The sequence below is a fragment of the Mytilus galloprovincialis genome, chromosome 4, assembly GCF_965363235.1.
Source record: "Mytilus galloprovincialis chromosome 4, xbMytGall1.hap1.1, whole genome shotgun sequence".
Lineage (NCBI taxonomy): Eukaryota > Metazoa > Mollusca > Bivalvia > Mytilida > Mytilidae > Mytilus > Mytilus galloprovincialis.
In genome coordinates, this window is record NC_134841.1 from 36,696,795 (window position 1) to 36,717,663 (window position 20,869).

The 20,869-nt window shown below is 33.1% G+C and overlaps 1 protein-coding gene across 1 annotated transcript; it reads left to right on the forward strand.

Moving 5' to 3' along the window:
* Positions 1–1,562: 1,562 nt before the first annotated feature.
* Positions 1,563–16,177, forward strand: LOC143072036 (uncharacterized). The gene is made up of 7 exons (XM_076246808.1): positions 1,563–1,695; positions 6,993–7,057; positions 7,734–7,923; positions 8,283–8,353; positions 10,606–10,708; positions 11,737–11,766; positions 14,367–16,177. Exons 2-7 carry the CDS (start codon positions 7,003–7,005, stop codon positions 14,470–14,472), a joined length of 555 nt encoding a protein of 184 aa, XP_076102923.1. The 5' UTR covers positions 1,563–1,695; positions 6,993–7,002; the 3' UTR covers positions 14,473–16,177.
* Positions 16,178–20,869: the final 4,692 nt, after the last annotated feature.

Below are 20,869 nucleotides of genomic sequence, written 5' to 3' on the forward strand. Positions count from 1 at the left end.
ACCCGCATAACAATGAGCGCTTGCATCTCATATTCCAGTGAATTACGACTAAATATACTTCCTAAACTTGAAATGTTAACCCAATACGATATGTCTGTTGTTCAGCTCACTAGCCGAGCACCCCCAGTTTTTGATCTTTAGATACAAGAATAGTTTAATGTGCAAATTTACAGATTCTATCCTATTCCTGATTGATAATTTGACTGAGTGTGGATTCAAATAGCAAGCGATTCAGGCATAGTAGATGCCTATCATCCTGTCGACACACGTTCGCTGGTTCCCTTTGAGGGTTTATGGTCTTCCCTTGAGTTTCTGTTTGTTTCCTTGATTTGTCTTCTAAATCGATCCATCCACTGTTTTCTTTATTTCTAAGCACACAATCCTTATTTGAATGCGTATAATTCATCCTATTGGAAATTGCTAGAATATGGTCAATTTTGAGTCGTAAGAACAATTTTTTTAAAAGTAAAGCAAAAAATGAAGAAAAAAGCATGTATATTTATTTTTATTATAGATGCTTTGAGAACATTTTCAATGGAGGAGTTTCGGGTTGTTAATATAAGTTTATTTTCAGCCATAAGTTACAGGGCTAATTAGTGTCTTTAGCATAATAAACATGTGAGATAATATGATATTTGAGTCGTGTCTAACTTGCCCTAAACCGACAAGCAAAACCCAATAATTACCCTGCGTTCTGAAAATAATGAATAGTTCGCAGCAACACAAATCACTCTACTCGTACATGTTATACTAAATGTGTACGGTTAGCATCTGAATAAAAAACTGATTCGATCCAACCCCCCCCCCCCCCCAACTTATGTTTAAACGTTCGCAATATACACAATAACTGATATCATAGGGTAGGTGTCTAGGCACGTTACTAAAAAGTGAGTTCCTTTTTTACTATGAATATTTTCAGTAAATATCATAACCTCTTATAGTTACCACCGTCGCCTATGCTTTTGAAATGTAAGAACCAATCCCTTGATGGTATTGTTATCTTGGATCTTTGTTTAGCATTACCTTGTATTTGAAAACGAAGTCGCACTATTCACCTGTCAAAGTGAGACGAGACATATAAATGTTAATAATCAAGTTGCCCATACTACATAGATATTAAGACAAGACACGTTGGTTGTATATGAATTTGAAACAGACGTTGTAGCCAAGATTTACCTTAGATACTGACACTAAAATTGCATGTTAAACACAGATTAAATGGTTTAAAAATATAACTGCTCATATAAAGCTATTGTAAAATGAATTGACTGAAAGTCCTTTTAAAATTAGGCTATTTGTGAAATTCGTGAATATATAGAATTGGCTATTCACCTATTTGAATCGAAATCCGGACTTACACTGCAATATAGATGTCTTAATCCACTTTATTAGTTGACTGTTTTGTATTCCTTTATATGAATGAAATAATAAATTGTCGATCGTATATAAAAGGAAATATAATGCGGCATTTAAAATTCATATTGTGTTACTAAAAATGTAGAGTTAACCTACTTTTGTAATAATAGACTTTTAAAATACGTGGTTTTTTTTTACATCTTGCATGATTAAACAAGGATCTTTAAACAGAAGGATTGGAATTACTAGAAAAAGCACATCTCTTCTTGAAAGTCATGCACTACCGATTACCTTTATTATTTGGGAGGATAGGGATTGTTGCTGGTCGAGACTTTTAAGGTAAGTGCAATAGAAATGACACATATGATTACTTCTTAAAAAAGGAAATCTGCAAATGTTTTTTTTTGGTTGGTAATTTTATATCTACAAATTGAAAGAGTGAAATTGCATTCTACAGAATAAGACACAAATTGTTTAAGTTAAGTAATGCCGGCGTCACACATTGGCTTATAGACGTGCACCATACGAACAGAGAAAATTGACTAATAAAATTGAGAATGGAAATGGGGAATGTGTCAAAGAGACAACAACCCGACCAAATAAAAAACAACAGCAGAGGGTCACCAACAGGTCTTCAATGTAGCGAGAAATTCCCGCACCCGGAGGCGTCCTTCAGCTGGCCCCTAAACAAATATATACTAGTCCAGTGATAATGAACGCCATACTAATTTCCAAATTGTACACAAGAAACTAAAATTAAAATGATACAAGACTAACAAAGGCCAGAGGCTCCTGACTTGGGACAGGCGCAAAAATGCGGCGGGGTTAAACATGTTTGTGAGATCTCAACCCTCCCCCTATACCTCTAACCAATGTAGTAAAGTAAACGCATAACAATACGCACATTAAAATTCAGTTCAAGAGAAATCCGAGTCTGATGTCAGAAGATGTAACCAAAGAAAATAAACAAAATGACAATAATACATGAATAACAACAGACTACTAGCAGTTAACTGACATGCCAGCTCCAGACTTCAATTAAACTGACTGAAAGATTATGATTTCATCATATGAACATCAGGCACAATCCTTCCCGTTAGGGGTTTAGTATCATACCATCATAACATATATAAGAAGAACATAACCCGTGTCATGCCAACAACTGTTTTTAAAAAATAATGTGTTTAGTTCCGATGCAAAGACCTTATCAGTGACTCAATATTAACGCCAAAATATGCAATCTTTAATGACTTGACAACAGTATCGTAATTATATCCCTTCTTAATAAGTCTATTCAAAGGTTTTGTAAGTTTCTGAGGTGAATACTGACACCTTTGTGCTTTATAAAGAATATTACCATAAAAAATTGGATGTGAAATACCTGAACGTATTAGAAGTCTGCATGTTGAGCTATATTTACGAATAATGTCTTTATACCGATGATAAAATTTAGTAAATGTTTTGACTAGTTTGTGATATCGAAAACCCTGGTGTAATAATTTTTCAGTAATACATAAATTTCTCTCGTTAAAATCTAAAACATTGTTACATACACGAGCGAATCGTACAAGTTGAGATATATAAACACCGTAAGATGGTGACAAGGGAACGTCACCATCTAAAAACGGATAATTAACGATAGGAAATGAAAAATCATCCCTTTTATCATAAATTTTAGTATTCAGCTTTCCATTAGTGATATAGATATCAAGATCGAGAAAAGGGCAGTGGTCATTGTTAGTATTAGCTTTATTTAAAGTAAGTTCAACAGGATAAATTTCATAAATATACATACTGAAGTCGTCATTATTGAGAGCCAAAATATCATCCAAATATTTAAAAGTATTATTAAATTTGTTTATCAGATGTTGTTTCGATGGGTCTTTGCTTATTTTTGTCATAAATTGTAACTCATAACAATACAAAAACAAGTCCGCAATAAGTGGTGCACAGTTAGTCCCCATTGGAATTTCGATAATCTGACGATATACGGAATCCCCAAAGCGAACAAAAATGTTATCTAGTAAAAATTCAAGGGCATATATAGTATCAAAGCATGTCCAATTAACATAGTTTTTTTGTTTATTGCTACTAAAAAATGACCTAAAAGAGTTTGAACATATATATTCACATTCTGATTTTTTGAATGCCCATTTAATTAGGTGTGTGAATTTTTTCTTAATGAGAATGTGAGGCAATGTGGTATACAGGGTAGAAAAATCAAAACTTTGAACAGATTCAAAATCACCAATATAAGCATGCAATTTATCAAGTACTTCCAACGAGTTCTTGACACTCCAAAAGTAATTAATTCCACTATTTTCGAAGGCCTTATTTGAACAATTTATTATCAGGTTTTTAATTGTACCAAGTGTGCTGGTAAGAAGAATAGACAATTTAGTAGTTGAACAATGGCTTGAAGACGAAATCAATCTATATTTGTAAGGGGTTTTGTGTAGCTTCGGAAGCCAATACATAGTTGGGACTTTCATTGTATTTGGCTCTGCTTGTAAAGCGGTGGCTAAAAGTTTATGTTTGTTACAGATTTCGTTTTCTGAAAATGGAGTCAGTTGGAATGTTGGTGAATTGGTGATTTCCTTTTTCAGAACCTCAATGTAAAATTTACGTCAAACAATAATAATATTATTAGCAGCTTTATCTGCGGGGACAAAAACAAATTCCTTGGCTAGTTCTTTTAGTTTATGTTTGATACGAGAAATAGGTTTATTGTGGTTATTGTTTATAGTAAAATGTTCTTTAAAATGTTGAATACGTAAATCAACTATCTTCATTACTGAATTAAAAAAAGAGTCCAAAGATTTTTTGTCAGCTTTTTCCCGTTTTATCCATTTCATACAGTAAGTATGGAGTGAGTCGTGGATGATATTATGACACTCATTCCAATTAATAATTGACGGGGGACGATATTTAGGTCCTTTACTGTGGAATGATTTTAACTCTCGGTCTTGAACGATGTTAAGATCTCCTGTTATAACATGGGAAATGGGTCCATAAATATATTCGGAATTACTGCAATTACATGAAGTAGGTGTATTTTCACTGATATTAACATCTTTACACAATTGACTATAATTAAACACAAATTTCCGGGTAGATTTCTTGTAAATATAACAAATAAGAGGTAGCTCAGTATTGTCAAAATATCCAGGAATTTGTTCTTTAACAGAATGGTCGTTAAATATACCGGCAATATTTACAAAATCAAAGCCTTTTTAAGTCCGTTTACGTAAGGTGAGGGGAACGTTAAGCAATCGTCAGACTCGCGTTGCATAAGTTTAAACTACATCGAAATGCAAAGGTATACGCTTATTGAACGCTTTAAATCTAGGAAATTTTTACTCTAGAAAGTTCCAAGCGTATGCGTTTGATTTTGCCATTTGATTTGGGACTTTCTTTTTTGAATTTTCCTCGGAGTTCAGTATTTTTGTGTTTTTACTTTTCGTTACACGCTCGTAAATACATACGTTACAAGTTGGAAAACGCTACAGATAAGTTTGAGTTTGTATACGCCTCGACATCGTTCGACTTTTACTTGGACCTTTACATGGACGTATGCAGGGCGTATTTGAAACATACGCCAGTGGCGGATCCAGAACTTTTCCTAAGGGGGGCCCGCTGACTGACCTAAGGGGGGGGGGCGCTCCAGTCATGCTTCAATGATTCCCTATATAATCAACCAAATTTTCCCATGAAAAAGGGGGGGGGGCGGGTCCCCCAGGGCCCCCTGGATCCGCCTATGTACGCCTGGCGTAGTTTCAGCGCTCAATGAAAACTAAACACAACAGTGGCATATCAAAAACGTATTCAGATATTCAACGATACTTGTTCTGACATTAATTTAGTTACAAAAGTCCGATTATTCACAAGACCATGCGTATCCAGAAATAGTACAAACAATAAAATTGAGAATGGAACTGGGGAATATGTCAAAGAGACAACAACCCGACCAAAGAGCACATAACGGCTGAAGGCAACCTATGGGTCTTCAATGCAGCGAGATGTAGGTGGACCTCAGCTGATCTCTATATAAAATATGTACTAGCTCGGTGAAACACCCCATAACTACATGTCCCAGACACGCCAAAAGCACGGATAATTGCCCCAGGTACGACAGGGGTGCGTCTCAAATACGTTCAAAGGACGTTTTTCCTTTGAACGCCAGACATACGCATACATACGTTACTAGAACGCCAGATAAACGCGTATGTATGCTTCTCGTACGTCCGGAACATTAATCGCTTGTGCATACGATACAGATATGATTGACAAGCTGAATGCATCCAGAATTACTATCGTGTTGGCAGTGCACATGGTATTTGACCACGCCAGGCATACGAAAGTACTATACGCTGATGAGTGACGCCTGTATATCACTTTAAGATCGATCAAGTCATTATGATATAATACGATAAATGCATTACAATATACATACCTGTTCAAAAGATAAAAGCGACCACTCCAGAAAAGTAGCTAGACGAATTAGCATATAGGTGGATGAAAATTAAATTTTCAGGAAAATCTTAACTGATAAATCACGTTCAACACTTAACATTGAAAAGAGAGAAACATTTGAATATTACTCGTATTGCTTGATTACATATAATAAAATAATTTGATTTATATATGATGGTTATATTTTTGCATTTTTATTATTGTTGTCTTCTTTATGATAAAGTTTTACTTCACATACAGATACGTGTATATGTATTTGTTGAAGCGACATAACAATGAAAAAAAAAAAAGAAACAAAAAAAGAAATCGCTGTTTAATTGGGTTTAAATGTTTATTCACACGCTATAAATCTGATTAATTAAATATGTTGTTGAAATCTGAGCTCTGAAAGAATTCTTTGTTATTTAAAATATGTTAAATATTTCATTAGTTTTTTTGGCTATCTGATTCTAATCCTCTACGAATTAAGAGGGTGTAGTATTGAACAATAGTATAATTATTCTACAAGCAAGCATTCCTTTTAATTTTTTTGGAAGCGATTAACATATTTACTTAAGGAAATAATTCAAATGAATAATATTTCATCATTTCTGAACGGATCTGTGCGCATTTTAGTTTGTTTTGTTATTTGGAAGACTATCAATTACCATGCTAAAAATTTGTATGACAAGTGGTACTTCGACATTAGATGTGATAAGCTTTTGGTTTTGCCATTTGATTTTGGACTTTACGTTTTGAATTTTCCTCGGAGTTCAGTATTTTTGTAATTTAACTTTTTAGAAACAAGTGACAGCAGCGGGGTAGGTTTGTGTTTTTTCTTACTGTTGACCCTTGGGTTAATTTGTAATGCATACGAGTGTGAATCTATATCTGGCCTGATCTATACGTTCAAAGTTTTTTTTCATCAAAAAACCTAGAATAAAACATCTGGTCATCTGTTGTCACTAATCGGTTCGTTTTGTCACTTGGAAGACTATCAATAACCATGCTTAAAGTTTTGTACGACAAGTGAGATTTTGATTTTGCCATTTGATTAGAGACTTTTTTTTTGGATTTTCCTCGAAGTTCAGTATTTATGTGATTTTACTTTTCAGCTTTACGTTTTTGAACGATTCAGAACTTGTATCTTTAATTATCTAAAACAATTGTTTTTTACTTTTTAGAGAAGCAAAAATGTCTTTATTGATCAACCTTTTCACAGTCTATAGTCTGCTGTTTGTATATACAGGTAACTTTACGTTTGTATGTCGGTAGCAAAACAATCGTTGAGTCAAAAAGTCTAAAACACTTCGAGTTTATATTCAATTTCATGTAAAGACTCTAAAAGACAATTGCCGTTAAACATTACAACTTCTTTCATCTTCACAATTCTAGACAGTTCATTAACATTTTGATATTTTTAAATTTGCAAACAGACTCAAACAGCTTCGAGAATATGGTATTTATGTTGAATAAGAGGGATGTACATGATGTATCCGGATCTTCATTTAAATTTGATTTAAATCTGCAATTTTCTTTTATTTCTTCAATTGCTGGATGTCAAGTGGGAAAATCGAACATCATATAAATAATCTTTATTGCTTTCAGTTTTTAATAATAACCTGGATTTTAAGATATCTTGTACAAGAAATCTGTTTAAAACACATTTTGGTACTGTATCATTTATTATAATTTTTAAACTGATATGTAAACAATGCATAACAAAATCCATACGAATCCTGTTTTAGTCCCCTACGAATACATCTTTACTCCATTTTATAAGTGAAACTTAGGCAATAAAATGCATCGCGTTTTTTTTTATATCTAAAACTCTCTATGTTACATACTGTAACATGTGATTAACTTATATGATTAATATAATGCTTAAACTACATGATTGTCTTAAATAATATTGTGTATTATAGGTGTGATAGTCGGCTGCATTAGAAAGTCTGACAATTCAAACCGTGCCAAAATAGACAACAAAATAAAAACCCAAATTATTCTTGAAAATTATAGACTTAGTTGTTCGGATAATGAGACAAAAGCGTTGGCATGTTTAAATGGAGGATCATGTTTTGTTGTATATGTAGAAGACAGAATAGTGAAATGTGCGTGAGTATCTTATGTGTATTAGTATAAAATCTGTCCACAAACCAATACAATTTCGAATCTTAATCTAAAATGTAATGATGTAGTAACAGAATGAAACAAAGGTGAACATGAAATACGGTGTATGGTCAGGATAAGATTTAACTCATTTGCCAGCATAGAGCATCGTTAGATTTCATGCCTTGTCAATTATAAGTAGGCCAAACTAAATTGTTTATCGTAAATGAATAAATCGGGTTCTCTGTTATGCCATAGATGTGTATAAACCCACATATTTATGGGTATGAATACCAATGTGAGGTTTATATACATGTATTATCTGTTTGTAATGACCTATGTTAAAGCCATGTTTCTTGTTTCAGGTGTTCAAATAAATATATTGGTAAGCGATGTGAAATGATAGACCCGGAAATCATATTTCGTCAATCAGAAAGTAAGCTTTATACTTGATTTCTTTTTTAAAGAGAGGCGAAAGATACCAGAAGGACATAAAAAAAAAACAAACAGATAAGCGATAGTAAACAAAACACAGCATACAAAACTAAACACTAAGCAACACAAACTCGATACAAAAACTGGGGGTGATCTCAAGTGCCCTTGAAGGGTAGGCAGATCCTGCTGCACATTTAGCACCCATCCTGTGTCTCATGTTAGTATAAACCTGATAAGTGTAATTCGGTAGGTCACATTCGTGAAAAGTAGACGGGATTGTAGTTACGACATTTGGAATATATCCGCTATCATCTGTGAATCGGATAATCAATAACGATTAACCAACCCTTCCGTAAAATTTACGACGATATGATTTCAACTTTACATTTGAAACTCTTGGTTGGATAGCTTCCTTGTTAGCAGCAATCTGGCAGTAAATGTCGTGTATATATCAACATAAAGTTTTTAAAATGAACTCTGAAAAACACGGCAATATTTATTTTGGGTTTTCTGATTATCTCCCATGTCATTCGGGTCACATTATCACATATCCTTCAAAGAAACACACTTTACTTGCTAAACACAAGAATGTGTTGAGAATAACATTTAGTGAAAATTAGTTTCAGCATTTGTATGCAATTACTAATTACTAGTATAAGCATCATTCAGAGAAGTATAATCATCTTATACGTTCAGGTATTTCACATCCAATTTTTTATGGTAATATTCTTTACAAAGCACAAAAATGTCAATATTCACCTCAAAAGCTTACAAAACCTTTAAACAGACTTATTAAGAAGGGATATAGTTACGATACTGTTGTCAGGTCATTAAAGATTGCATATGTTGGCTTTAATATTGATTCACTTATAGGGTCTTTGCATCGGAACTAAACACATTTATTTAAAAAAAAAACAGTTATTGGCATGACACGGGTTATGTTCTTCTCATATATTTTATGATGGTGTGATACTAAACCCCTAACGGGAGGGATTGTGCCTGATATTCATATGATGAAGACATAATCTTTCAATCAGTTTAATTGAGGTCTGGAGCTGGCATGTCAGTTAACTGCTAGTAGTCTGTTGTTATATATGTATTATTGTCATTTTATTTATTTTCTTTTGTTACATCTTTTGACATCGGACTCGGACTTCTCTTGAACTGAATTTTAATGTGCGTATTGATATGCGTTTACTTTTCTACATTGGCTAGAGGTATAGGGGGAGGGTTGAGATCTCATAAACATGTTTAACCCCGCCGCAATTTTGCACCTGTCCAAGTCAGGAGCCTCTGGCCTGGTCTTGTATGATTTTTAATTTTAGTTTCTTGTGTATAATTCGGAGTTGAGTATGATGTCCATTATCACTGTACTAGTATACATATTTTTAGGGGCCAGCTGAAGGACACCTACGGGTGCGGGAATTCTCGCTACATTGAAGACCCATTAGTGGCCTTCGGCTGTTGTCTGCTATATGGTCGGGTTGTTGTCGCTTAGACACATTCCCCATTTCCTTTCTCAATTTTATAATGTAAAGGACAATATCACAATTAACCAGTATACAGTAGATCACTAGAATAACCCCGAAGAGCCAATCTGTATATGATTGATATTATTTATGCATTAAAAGATATGTTAGGTCTATGTCAGCTTCTCAGCGAAAATAAACTACCAACAAACGTACAGTGCACAACAATAGATATGTGTTAATAAAAGAAATATGGGTAAACTTGTGAAAAGTATATGGTCACGCAGGTCTTCTTCCAACCGGCAGTTAAACCCTTGCCAAAGTGAGACGTCCGTTTAATTGTGGACAAATTGTAGATACGTCATAAGAATAGGAGTGTTGAATCTAATGCAGCGTGTAAGGGAATGCCATACTGCCTTTTATTTAAAAACAGTTCAACAACTGTTTTAGGGGTCAGTATACGGCCCTGTTGTAAGTCAAAATGTCTATCCATACCAAATATACCCTCATTGTCCCATGCCCAGTGCCAGTCCGAATGTATCTGGCCTTCAGTCCGGACGGTGTATAATACAGGACCTACCCATTGAATTTATTGTTAATTTGTTCCTTCCTCAACATGTACAAAATATTTGCCACTTTTGTTTAGCAACAAACAATTACTCAATCAATAAAATATGGCGTCCCATGTTAACCACGGCAGTGTTGAATATATTAAACAGGAACTACCAACAAAATCTGCCATGAACGCCATGATTTGTTATCTAAGATCATTTTATCTTTTTAGCAGAAGGGAATGACACCAGAAATGGATTCATTATTGGTTTTATAGTAATAATCATCTTATTACTAATTGCTCTTCTGATACTTATATGTCTTAACAAGGACAGGTAAGTCTGATACCGGTAAATTAATTTCCAATAGGAATGTATTTTGATATCTGGATCGTCATCACTTCAATGCCTGAAAATGACAAACATATACAAGTTTATTCACAAGTAATTTTGAATTATATATTGTAAAGGATTGAAGTTTTTTCTTCAAAACAGCAACTATAGTTTATAAAATAACCCGAACAAACTGAAGATTAGTAGAAGTCTGAATCTAGAAATATTTCGAGGATATAAAAGGATATGAAAAGTTCATTACTTACTTTCATTTACACTGTCATAATACGTAAATTGGAGTCCAACCTTGTAAAACGGGTGGTCTACGAGATTTAAACATTGGTAAATAAAGGCAACAGTAGTATACCGCTGTTCAAACTCATAAATCTATGGACAAAACACAAAATCGGGGTAACAAACTAAAACTGAGGGAAATGCATAAATATAAGAGGAGAACAACGACACAACACTATAATGTAACTAACACACACAGAAACGGACCAAGCATCAGACAAAATCCCACGAGAATAACAAATATAACATCAAAACCAAATAAACTACTGTTGCCTCAGATTGCCAAGTAAAATGAGCTCTGAAAACTGAAAAAAAAAATAATTCTGATAAATTTTCTATAGTACGTACCCCAACTGCAAATTCCACAAGTCTTACGTAATAACATTGTGTGGCAAGAAAACATATCAACAAAAATGAAAGTTGCTATTGTGGCATTGTCTTAGCTTCGCCTCAAATTAAAGATCACATGGTAAACGTTTGAAAAAAATGACGACATCATAATATTGTAAACATCAATATGTGCCACGTTTCGTACCCATGGGTATTACGTTCATCATCTGTATATTCACTTTTAATCAAACTTCTAAATTATACGATATAATCTCATACCTTACACTGATTTAATAGGATTGGTACAAAAAACACAGTTTAAAAAAAGCCCAAAAGGAAATTATTTACACATCTTCATAAAATAGCCGTATAAAAGTTATATTATTTCATTTCTTTTTCTTATTTAGATTAAAGAAACACTGCAATAAAGTAATAGGGTAAATATCTTTACATCATCCATTTATATGTATATATATGTATATAATATATTATTTTTGTTTAAATTCGCAAACTACATTTCACATCAAATAATAACTGCAGTTCGTTGAAATATTGTCACTAGGGCTTTCATGCCTTCTGTCTGTTGCGCTAGTGACAATATTTTAACGAACTGTTATTATTTGATGTGAAATGTAGTTTGCGAATTTGAAAAAAAATAATATATACATTCTGTACACCGTATTTATTTACTTTTGCTATATATATATGTGTACTAAAAACATATTGACACCGTATGATTGTGGCATAACATCGTGGCCACAAGTTAAAAAATGTTTTTCTGTTTAGTATTAAATTTATATTAAGATCCATTTTGTTACATCTTGTGATCAATTTTATTTGGCAATCGCCAATGGCAGTCAGCAGGGTTAAAGAACATCAGTTGTTTGACCTGTTAGTCAAATGCGTTTTGTTTAAATATACTTTTTCACTTTTTTGGTCTTTTGGAAAATGTTGTTTGTGCTGTTTTTAGACCCTTCTACAACGAAATTTGTTTTACATGCACACGTATAAAAATTGCGGTTTTTATCCAACGCAATCATAGGTTTGAACGTAGTTTTCAATTTAGACTCGTATATATATATATACATATATATATGTGTGTATGTGTGTGTGTTTGTGTGTATAAATGCTGTGTAGTTAATTGAATACAATTGAATATATTTGCATCAGTAAATATATACTGGCGAATTTAGGATTAAAGAAACTATCAGCGTCGTATCTTGATCCGTTCCTCGATATTCGCGTAGACAAACGACTTTAAACTAAATTCTGCGATAAACTTGATTAGTTTAACGTTTTGTCAACTTCGAATATATGAGCAGTAGCGCACCGTCTTGTCCCATTGTGTTACGTTGTCTTTCAATAATGGGCATGTTGCATGTTACACTTGGTTAGCAGGGGTCTACTCCTTACACAAAGTTACCATAAAAAATTGGTTGACCACTATGATATATCTGTGAATCTTTTAGCGATATATTTTCTCATTAGAAGATCATACCAGAAAAGTTGTCTCGTCTTAAAATGTCTTGTACCAAGTCAGGAAAATGGCCATTGTCATATTATAGTTCGTTTCTGTGTGCGTTACATTTTAATGTTGTGTTTCTTTTGTGTCGTTGTTCTCCTCTTATATTTAATGCGTTTCCCTCAGTTTTAGTTTGTAACCCGAATTTTTTTCTCTCTATCGATTTATGAGTTTCGAACATCGGTATACTACTGTTGCCTTTATCTATTATATTACCAACTGTGTCCTTTTCCGTAAGATGACATTTTGACTGAGTTTATATTCGAATGGAGGAAAACTGCACACAGAGCCATTATTTCAATGACAAAAAAATATATATACAATTTCTCAGATGCTTATGTCAAACACAGAATTCTGACCTGGCATTTCTGAAACGTTTTCAATACTGCAGAAGAATAGAGAGACATAGCTTTTCAGATTACATATCACAGGCAAAAGAGCGGGACTAAAGTAAATTAAGTGACCTATAAAGTCATAACCACACGAGGAATACTGTTACTATCTAAAAAATACTTTACAGATAATGACAATGCCTATAAGTTGTTTTAAAAGCATTAAAGAACTATGTGCCTCCTGTTTCCCTCCAAAACTAACTTATGTGTTGATATGATTTTAAATGCATTTAATTCCGCTTTTTAACGCTTTAAAATGTACACGCCATCGTGTATGGTAAGATGAACATGGCCATGTCAATGGTAGGTTGAAGATGGCAAAATAACAATCACTTCTTTTCTTCTATATTGTAGTTTCAATCTCGTCATTCTATATCAATAAGATTACATTTAGTATTTGTGCAATATTCAATATTTTGGTTTAGTGTTATCAGAAATTCGTAACATTGACCTTACAAACATTCAAACGGTATTGGTGACACATCCTATTGATGTTGGCTATTTCAAGAGTATTAAGTTCTGATTCAAATATGACTTGCACAGAAAGACAGTGAGAATCACAGATGAGAAAGATATTTACAAGATTAACGAAAAATCCAGTTTTTTTTTGCTGAAAAAATCACACACAGAAAAAAAAAACAATAAAAAAATTTAAATAAGCTTTTTTCTTACTTTTGACATAATCTTACACGAGATGAAAGTGTTTTATGAGTGAACAATAATTATTCAATTCCAAATATAAACTTAAAGAAAATTATGACATTTTGAAAATTAGTTGATACTTATGGGAGAATGGAATTAAACCAAAACTTAGCCAAAATTCGACTTTATATAGCCAGTCTACCCTAATTTATCTAAATGTCCTTATTCATGAAGGCTATACTTATATTTTAGTGCTGTATTAACTGAATTTAAAAAAAATCTTAATGATTCTTTCAATTGCATTGTTAATAACACATACAATCTTCTCCCTGTTTTTTTTTAAATAAAAAAAAGAACAAAACAGGCTGGAGCGGTGATAACTCATCATGCTGAGGTCACATACACAAATTATTTTTGGTTCATATAATAGAAAAAGACCTACTTCGTATACTTTGTGATTGTTTTTGTTTTGTTTTTACAGATGCGATAAAAAGGAAAAAGACAGCCCTCCAGAATCGGAAATTTGTATTCCATTAAAAGATTCTGCAGAAACCCATTCAACAGATAGAACTAACATTTCACCTTGATGTTGATATCGAAAAATGTTGCTTTGTTTCCATATCGTGTATTGATAATTCTAGCTTTAATATGAAATTTGTAATAAAAATGACGCAAACATTAACGCATAAACTCACATACATGAATTGCCTATTGTATTTGTCACATCTATTCGTAATGATGGGCTGTCAATGCTCTGCAACTTCGTTTTGGTAAGCCTTATAGTTTTTTATTCGAGCGCCATTGACTAATCTCAAGAAGATTGTAAAAGAGAATGGAGTGCCAAATTATAATCCTTGTATCTTTGAAGAGGTTTTAGCAACCAGTAGGTCATTGTCAGTGAGGCTAAACGTGTAATCCCGAAGGTATTCCATGTCCAGTAATCAACACTTTTGTGTTGACGGAAAATGTCATTGATGTGTTCATTTTATGTAAATGTTAAGTGTAATGAAAGGTTAAAAAGTATTTGAATCACACAGGATTTACATGCTTTCCGAGACATAAGATACAATTACTGCTAAAGCCAATCTCCGCTTTGAAAATGAAAAAAAAAACACTTTTTCACATGTGATGCGTTGGAAGATTTTTCTGGATTTACCTTCGTCAGAAACGATCAAAGCCATTATATTTAAAAGCAAATGATGTACAACAAACTGAAACAAGTGAAGAGTTATATTATCAAGAGACACAGAAGCAAACAGCTTAATCCCTACGACGAAAACCTTCCCTGAGGTCATCAAATGATGTACAACAAACTGAAACAAGTAATGAGTTATATTATCAAAATAGACATAGAAACAACAGCCTAACCCCTCCTATGAAACCTTTCTTGAGGTCGTTGAAACCTTATTTCTAATAACAGAAACATTACGAAAGGTATGTTACATATCGAAGCAATGACTTATAAACTGATAATTCTATCACGAACTAATAATTTACCAGGAATGGTACGACACAATAATAAAAAGGATATGAACACGATATTGATATATATAGCGTCTGAGGCGTTTTTCTCGATTTTATCGGAAACTCAAAGCCAAATATGTTAATGCCACAGATGGTTAACAACCGAGACATGTGAAGAGCTAAATGATGTTCAAAGTTGAATTGAAAAATTGCAAAAGGGAAAATACAAAATATATAAATGTTTAATTAAATGCTTAGTAGCCAAACTCGTACATAAATGCATGTTGAAATTAGGTACTTGCATGTCCAGAGCAGACAAAAACATCTGATCGAAGGAAGAATCTAAAATCAGGGTACCAAAATGGAGGATAAATTCAACCAAAGACATCACGAAAGGACAGAAATCACAAATGTAAATTCATGTTTGATTCTTACATTTAATAAACAATACCATTACAACATATTCACATTGCGTGTAGCCTGATTTATCTTGTGAATGTTAATCATATGGCTATTTCCAATCCACTCACATGGTTTTAGATGTTCACTTAATTTTTATGTCATTCATTATTGTTTGCGAAATGAAATCGAAATGAGGAATCATAGATTTGTTTTTATTCAAGTCAGTTTTCAAGGTTGTCGTGTAAAAACAAACTCATCATAGATACCAGGATTGGAATTTTTACATTTACGCCAGACGCGCGTTTCGTTTACAAAAGACTCACCAGCGACGCTCATATAAAAATAAAAAAGCCCAAATAAAGTACGAAGTTGAAGAGCATTGATATACCATGTTAACCGTCTGATTAAAACACATTCAATTATTTTCATATACATAGCATATTTCCTTGGATTTTATACCGTATGGTCTGTAATTATTAAAAGACTACTTTTAAGTGATTTTCAAATAATGAAACAGTTTCCAAAAGCTGTTAAGAAACAGATCGAATTGTTCATATTTCTTATTCGAATTAAACACGACAATTAATAAAAATATCTTCACATGATAAATTTAAATACAGCAGCATAGATGAAATTGGTCGCTTTCTGAGTATATTCTGTTAATCGAAAGATAGACAATACCATTACCTTAGCTGTATTTGGCACAATTTTTTGGAATTTTGGATCCTCAATCCTCTTAATCTTTGTACTTGTTTGGCTTTTTAAATATTTTGATATGAGCGTCACTGATGAGTCTTATGTAGACGAAACGCGCGTCTGGCGTACTAAATTATAATCCTGGTACTTTTGATAACTATTGAAAGCCTCTTGCATTTTATTGTCTTTGATCTTTTTTCCTTAGGTATCAGTATAATATATTTTAAGTAAGCTAAACTTGTTGAAGGCCGTACGGTGACCTATAGTTGTTGATGTTTGTGTCATTTTGGTCTTTTGTGGATAGTTGTCTCATTGGCAATCATATCACATCTTCTTTTTTATATGAAGTGTATTGGAACACACACTATCACTTAGATTGAAGTCATCATACGGTCCTCAACAATTGACTTCTTTTTAAATATCAGGTCAGACTTAGTCGCCTGAACCAACATAAGTTCAGTACAAATCAAACATAGACGACATATGCCATCAATATCAAATGCCCTAAAGGACATAACATCATAACTGCACCTAAAAATATACAAGCTTAAGGTTCCTCATGTGGTAAATTACAAAAAATGTACCAATGTATATCTAAATTTGCATTATTATTATAAAACTAGTACAGTAAAGATTTCATCGGTTCAGTTTGAAGGTTTTTTGTGTCTAAGATTACGCTAACCGTCTAATTTAAATACAGTGAATTATATCATGTATACACATGGAAAAGAGTATTGCAACATTTTGATTTTTTAAAGCTCTTATTTTGGATGGAATATGATAAAATATTTGCAAAATAATATTGAAAAGTAGTTTATGATAACATTGGCATTAAAACGAACAAAAAATGTATGAAAAAAAATGTTTTATCTAACCAAAATTTTTATAACAAAATGAAGTGTATTTTGTACAAAAAAATGCATTTTACAACTTTTACTGTAGTCGAACTTTACAATGTCTGACATTTCAAAATTAATCTTCAGATGATTGTTCACATCATGGTTGATCGTTATACGCCAAAGAATTAGTACTTTGTGAGCAGCCTCCATTCAAACGGATTGCCGCATTTTAACGTCTTCTGATTCCTGCCATAAGTCGACTTATTTGTTGCTAAGGTACCAGCAAACATTACTGACGAAGGGTATTGTTTATTTCATGACGTGTTTGGACTGGGGTGTCCTTTTGTGCACTTTAGGCCCAATAGTGTCCCATATATACTCGATATGGTTCAAATTCGGGCTACGATCGGGCCAAGGAAGATAAACCGAATTCCATTGGAACAATGCATCTTCCTCCACGATGCTAATTTCCAACTTTGGCGAGCTCTGCACTATATTGGATACGGGAAATTGTGTGTCTGTTCGTAGGCAAAGGTCCCCGAAATTGTCTTATCGCACGATAACCTGTACCGATGAGCCGATCTCGAACAGTTCTTGTTTAAAGGCTCCTGTATGGTCATTACTCTCCTTTTTTTTTTTAGGATTGTTTGGTTTGCAATGGGTTTCCTTCTGACCAACCTTCATTATGCTTGATTTCCCCTAGCAGATGTTATAGGGGGTCTTCTTGATCTCGGAAGGTCTTGAACATCGGTTTTGCATGATTTTTATTCTCAAAACGACTTATAGTAGAATGGTGATGACCAACAATACGTGCAATTGTTACAGCGACATACCTGCTTCTCTCATGCTGATTATCTGCCATCTTGCTACAGTTATGAGTTGTGGATGACTATTGACAAGGTATCAATCACATAAATTTATAAACTTGGTTATTTAAAGTGTTGAAAACAATGAGGATACAAACATCTGTTTTATTGTTTACGAGTACAGTGCTGCATGTGCAGATAAGAACTTATCGAGTCGATATTTATTGATTAAACTCGGGTGATATTTAAATAATGTTTAACTAGTTCTATTTCAACAAATTATATCACAAAACAATATAGACTATTTTTTAATTTGAATTTCAATTTGGTGTTGCAATACTGTTTTCCTGTGTATATATAACATGCTTTGTCATTTGATAACGTATTGTATGTTTGTGTAGAGAGGATGAAAACTGCTGTCCTTTTCTATCTGTGGCGTTGTTAATAATTTGATTTCGGCTCATTTTCCCCTGTAACAATCAATATGACTCTTGCTTGCCTTAGTGCAAAAATCAGGTATTTTTTCGTCTTTTTTAATTTTAACTAAAAAATTCGAGACAGAATTGACCATTTTATAAATGTTAACATTCAAATCAAATTTAAGGATGAAATCGTTTTAAACTACTTTTAAGGTGTCCTTTTATCAATACATTCTTTTAATTTTTTTACATGGAGTAGTTCAAATATATTTCATGCCTACACCTTATAAAAAATATGGCTTATTTATATCATTCTAACCACTATTTGATCTATAGTAAGAGATGGCATTTAGAAAGATTTTGACGGTGTTTTTCAACAAGGATTTTAATTAGATGTGATTTATAAACAGTTCTAAAGACCAACTGCAATCTGAAGGCACAATTTATACATTTTTGAGGAAATAGCGAACTTTTTGATTTGTTTTACGTTTCCCATTCTATTTTCAAAGGTAATTTTAAAAATCAAAACATCGTGCGTGTTCTTTAAACATAATTCTTGTCATTGAAAATCTTCCTTTGTAAAGAACTGATTCCAAAAACAAAGATCTATTAATTAATTTAGTTTGGTAGATTTATATATCAAACAGTCAATATGTCAGTACGGACTATTTACCCCACTACTTGGCAATGTTTTTATAATCATCTTGACGCAGAAATTATATATACCTTATTTAAAAAACACAAAAACTTTATGCAAAATTCTTTCCACCTCGAGTGAAATAAATCAGAGACTAACAAGTAATAGGTTACAAAATAACGTTTACAAGGGTACCGTCTTTACCATGTTTATGGGAGAAATCGTGAAAACGATATCTCAAGTATTTTTTATTTTCGAAATCTGGCATACAACCCGTTTCAAAACACTAAAGCAAGTTACTGAATAATGCCAACATTTTTATAAATACACTTACAACATTTTGGTAGAATTTTCATAGTGTGAATCTAGATATTCTATGTAAGCAATATCACATATAAACCCGTACTTCTTTTTGCTCACGGTTTGCATCGTCACCCATGCTTTAGATGTGAAGACAAAACCAGTTGTTGACATGACACGGGTTATGTTCTTCTCATATATGTTATGATGGTATACTAAACCCCTAACGGGAAGGATTGTGCCTGATGTTCATATGATGAAATCATAATCTTTCAGTCAGTTTAATTGAAGTCTGGAGCTGGCATGTCAGTTAACTGCTAGTAGTCTGTTTTTATTTATGTATTATTGTCATTTTGTTTATTTTCTTTGGTTACATCTTCTGACATCAGACTCGGACTTCTCTTGAGCTGAATTTTAATGTGCGTATTGTTATGCGTTTACTTTTCTACATTGGTATAGGGGGAGGGTTGAGATCTCACAAACATGTTTAACCCCGCCGCATTTTTGCGCCTGTCCCAAGTCAGGAGCCTCTGGCCTTTGTTAGTCTTGTATTATTTTAATTTTAGTTTCTTGTGTACAATTTGGAAATTAGTATGGCGTTCATTATCACTAAACTAGTATATATTTGTTTAGGGGCCAGTTGAAGGACGCCTCCGGGTGCGGGAATTTCTCGCTACATTGAAGACCTGTTGGTGACCCTCTGCTGTTGTTTTTTTCTATGGTCGGGTTGTTGTCTCTTTGGCACATTCCCCATTTCCATTCTCAATTTTACACATTGTATTAAGCACGCACTGATGGTATATAGTCCTTGAATTTCATTAGGCATGACACGTAAGCCAGAACCCAAGTATATATGTAGCACCATTCATCGGTCATTCAAAGACGAAAATATATACGATGGATAGATGATAATCGTAAAGTGGCACTTTCATAGTTATTTAATATGAACATAAAAACGAATGTGCAGGCAAGAGTCTTGATTACTTGACCACAGGTATTTACTTTTCAAGATTATCACGATTATTTGTCTCGATTTGCCGTATGACGCTTTTACTACAGTTGCTTTTTTAACACAGACTTAATGACATTGATTCTAAAAAATACTCATATATGATTTTTTTTTCAAATTATGAATGTGAGTATAGAATATATATATAAACCAAAATAATTTCTGGGTAATTCACCATATGCTTCGTGAACAGAAACAAAATTCTATATCATCACTGGAATATAGAAGTCTTTATCGGTTTACCGATTTCAGTTCTCCTTTTGTCATTTTTTTTGCGAACCTTTTTATGAATGAAATTATGAGCGTAGGTGAAGGGAAATATTTGTGGTATTTTAAACAGATATGTGTTACTAAAAATAAGAATGTGACCTACAATGGCTATTGTTGACGTTTTAAATTATTTTTGGCCTAT

What these genes read in the sequence shown, in the direction of transcription:
- LOC143072036 (XM_076246808.1), top strand. Translation starts at nt 7,003, where the DNA reads ATGTCTTTATTGATCAACCTTTTCACAGTCTATAGTCTGCTGTTTGTA. An exon ending in TCTGCTGTTTGTATATACAG is followed by an intron (nt 7,058 to 7,733) that starts GTAACTTTACGT and finishes TGTGTATTATAG; the next exon opens with GTGTGATAGTCGGCTGCATT. An exon ending in CATATTTCGTCAATCAGAAA is followed by an intron (nt 8,354 to 10,605) that starts GTAAGCTTTATA and finishes TTATCTTTTTAG; the next exon opens with CAGAAGGGAATGACACCAGA.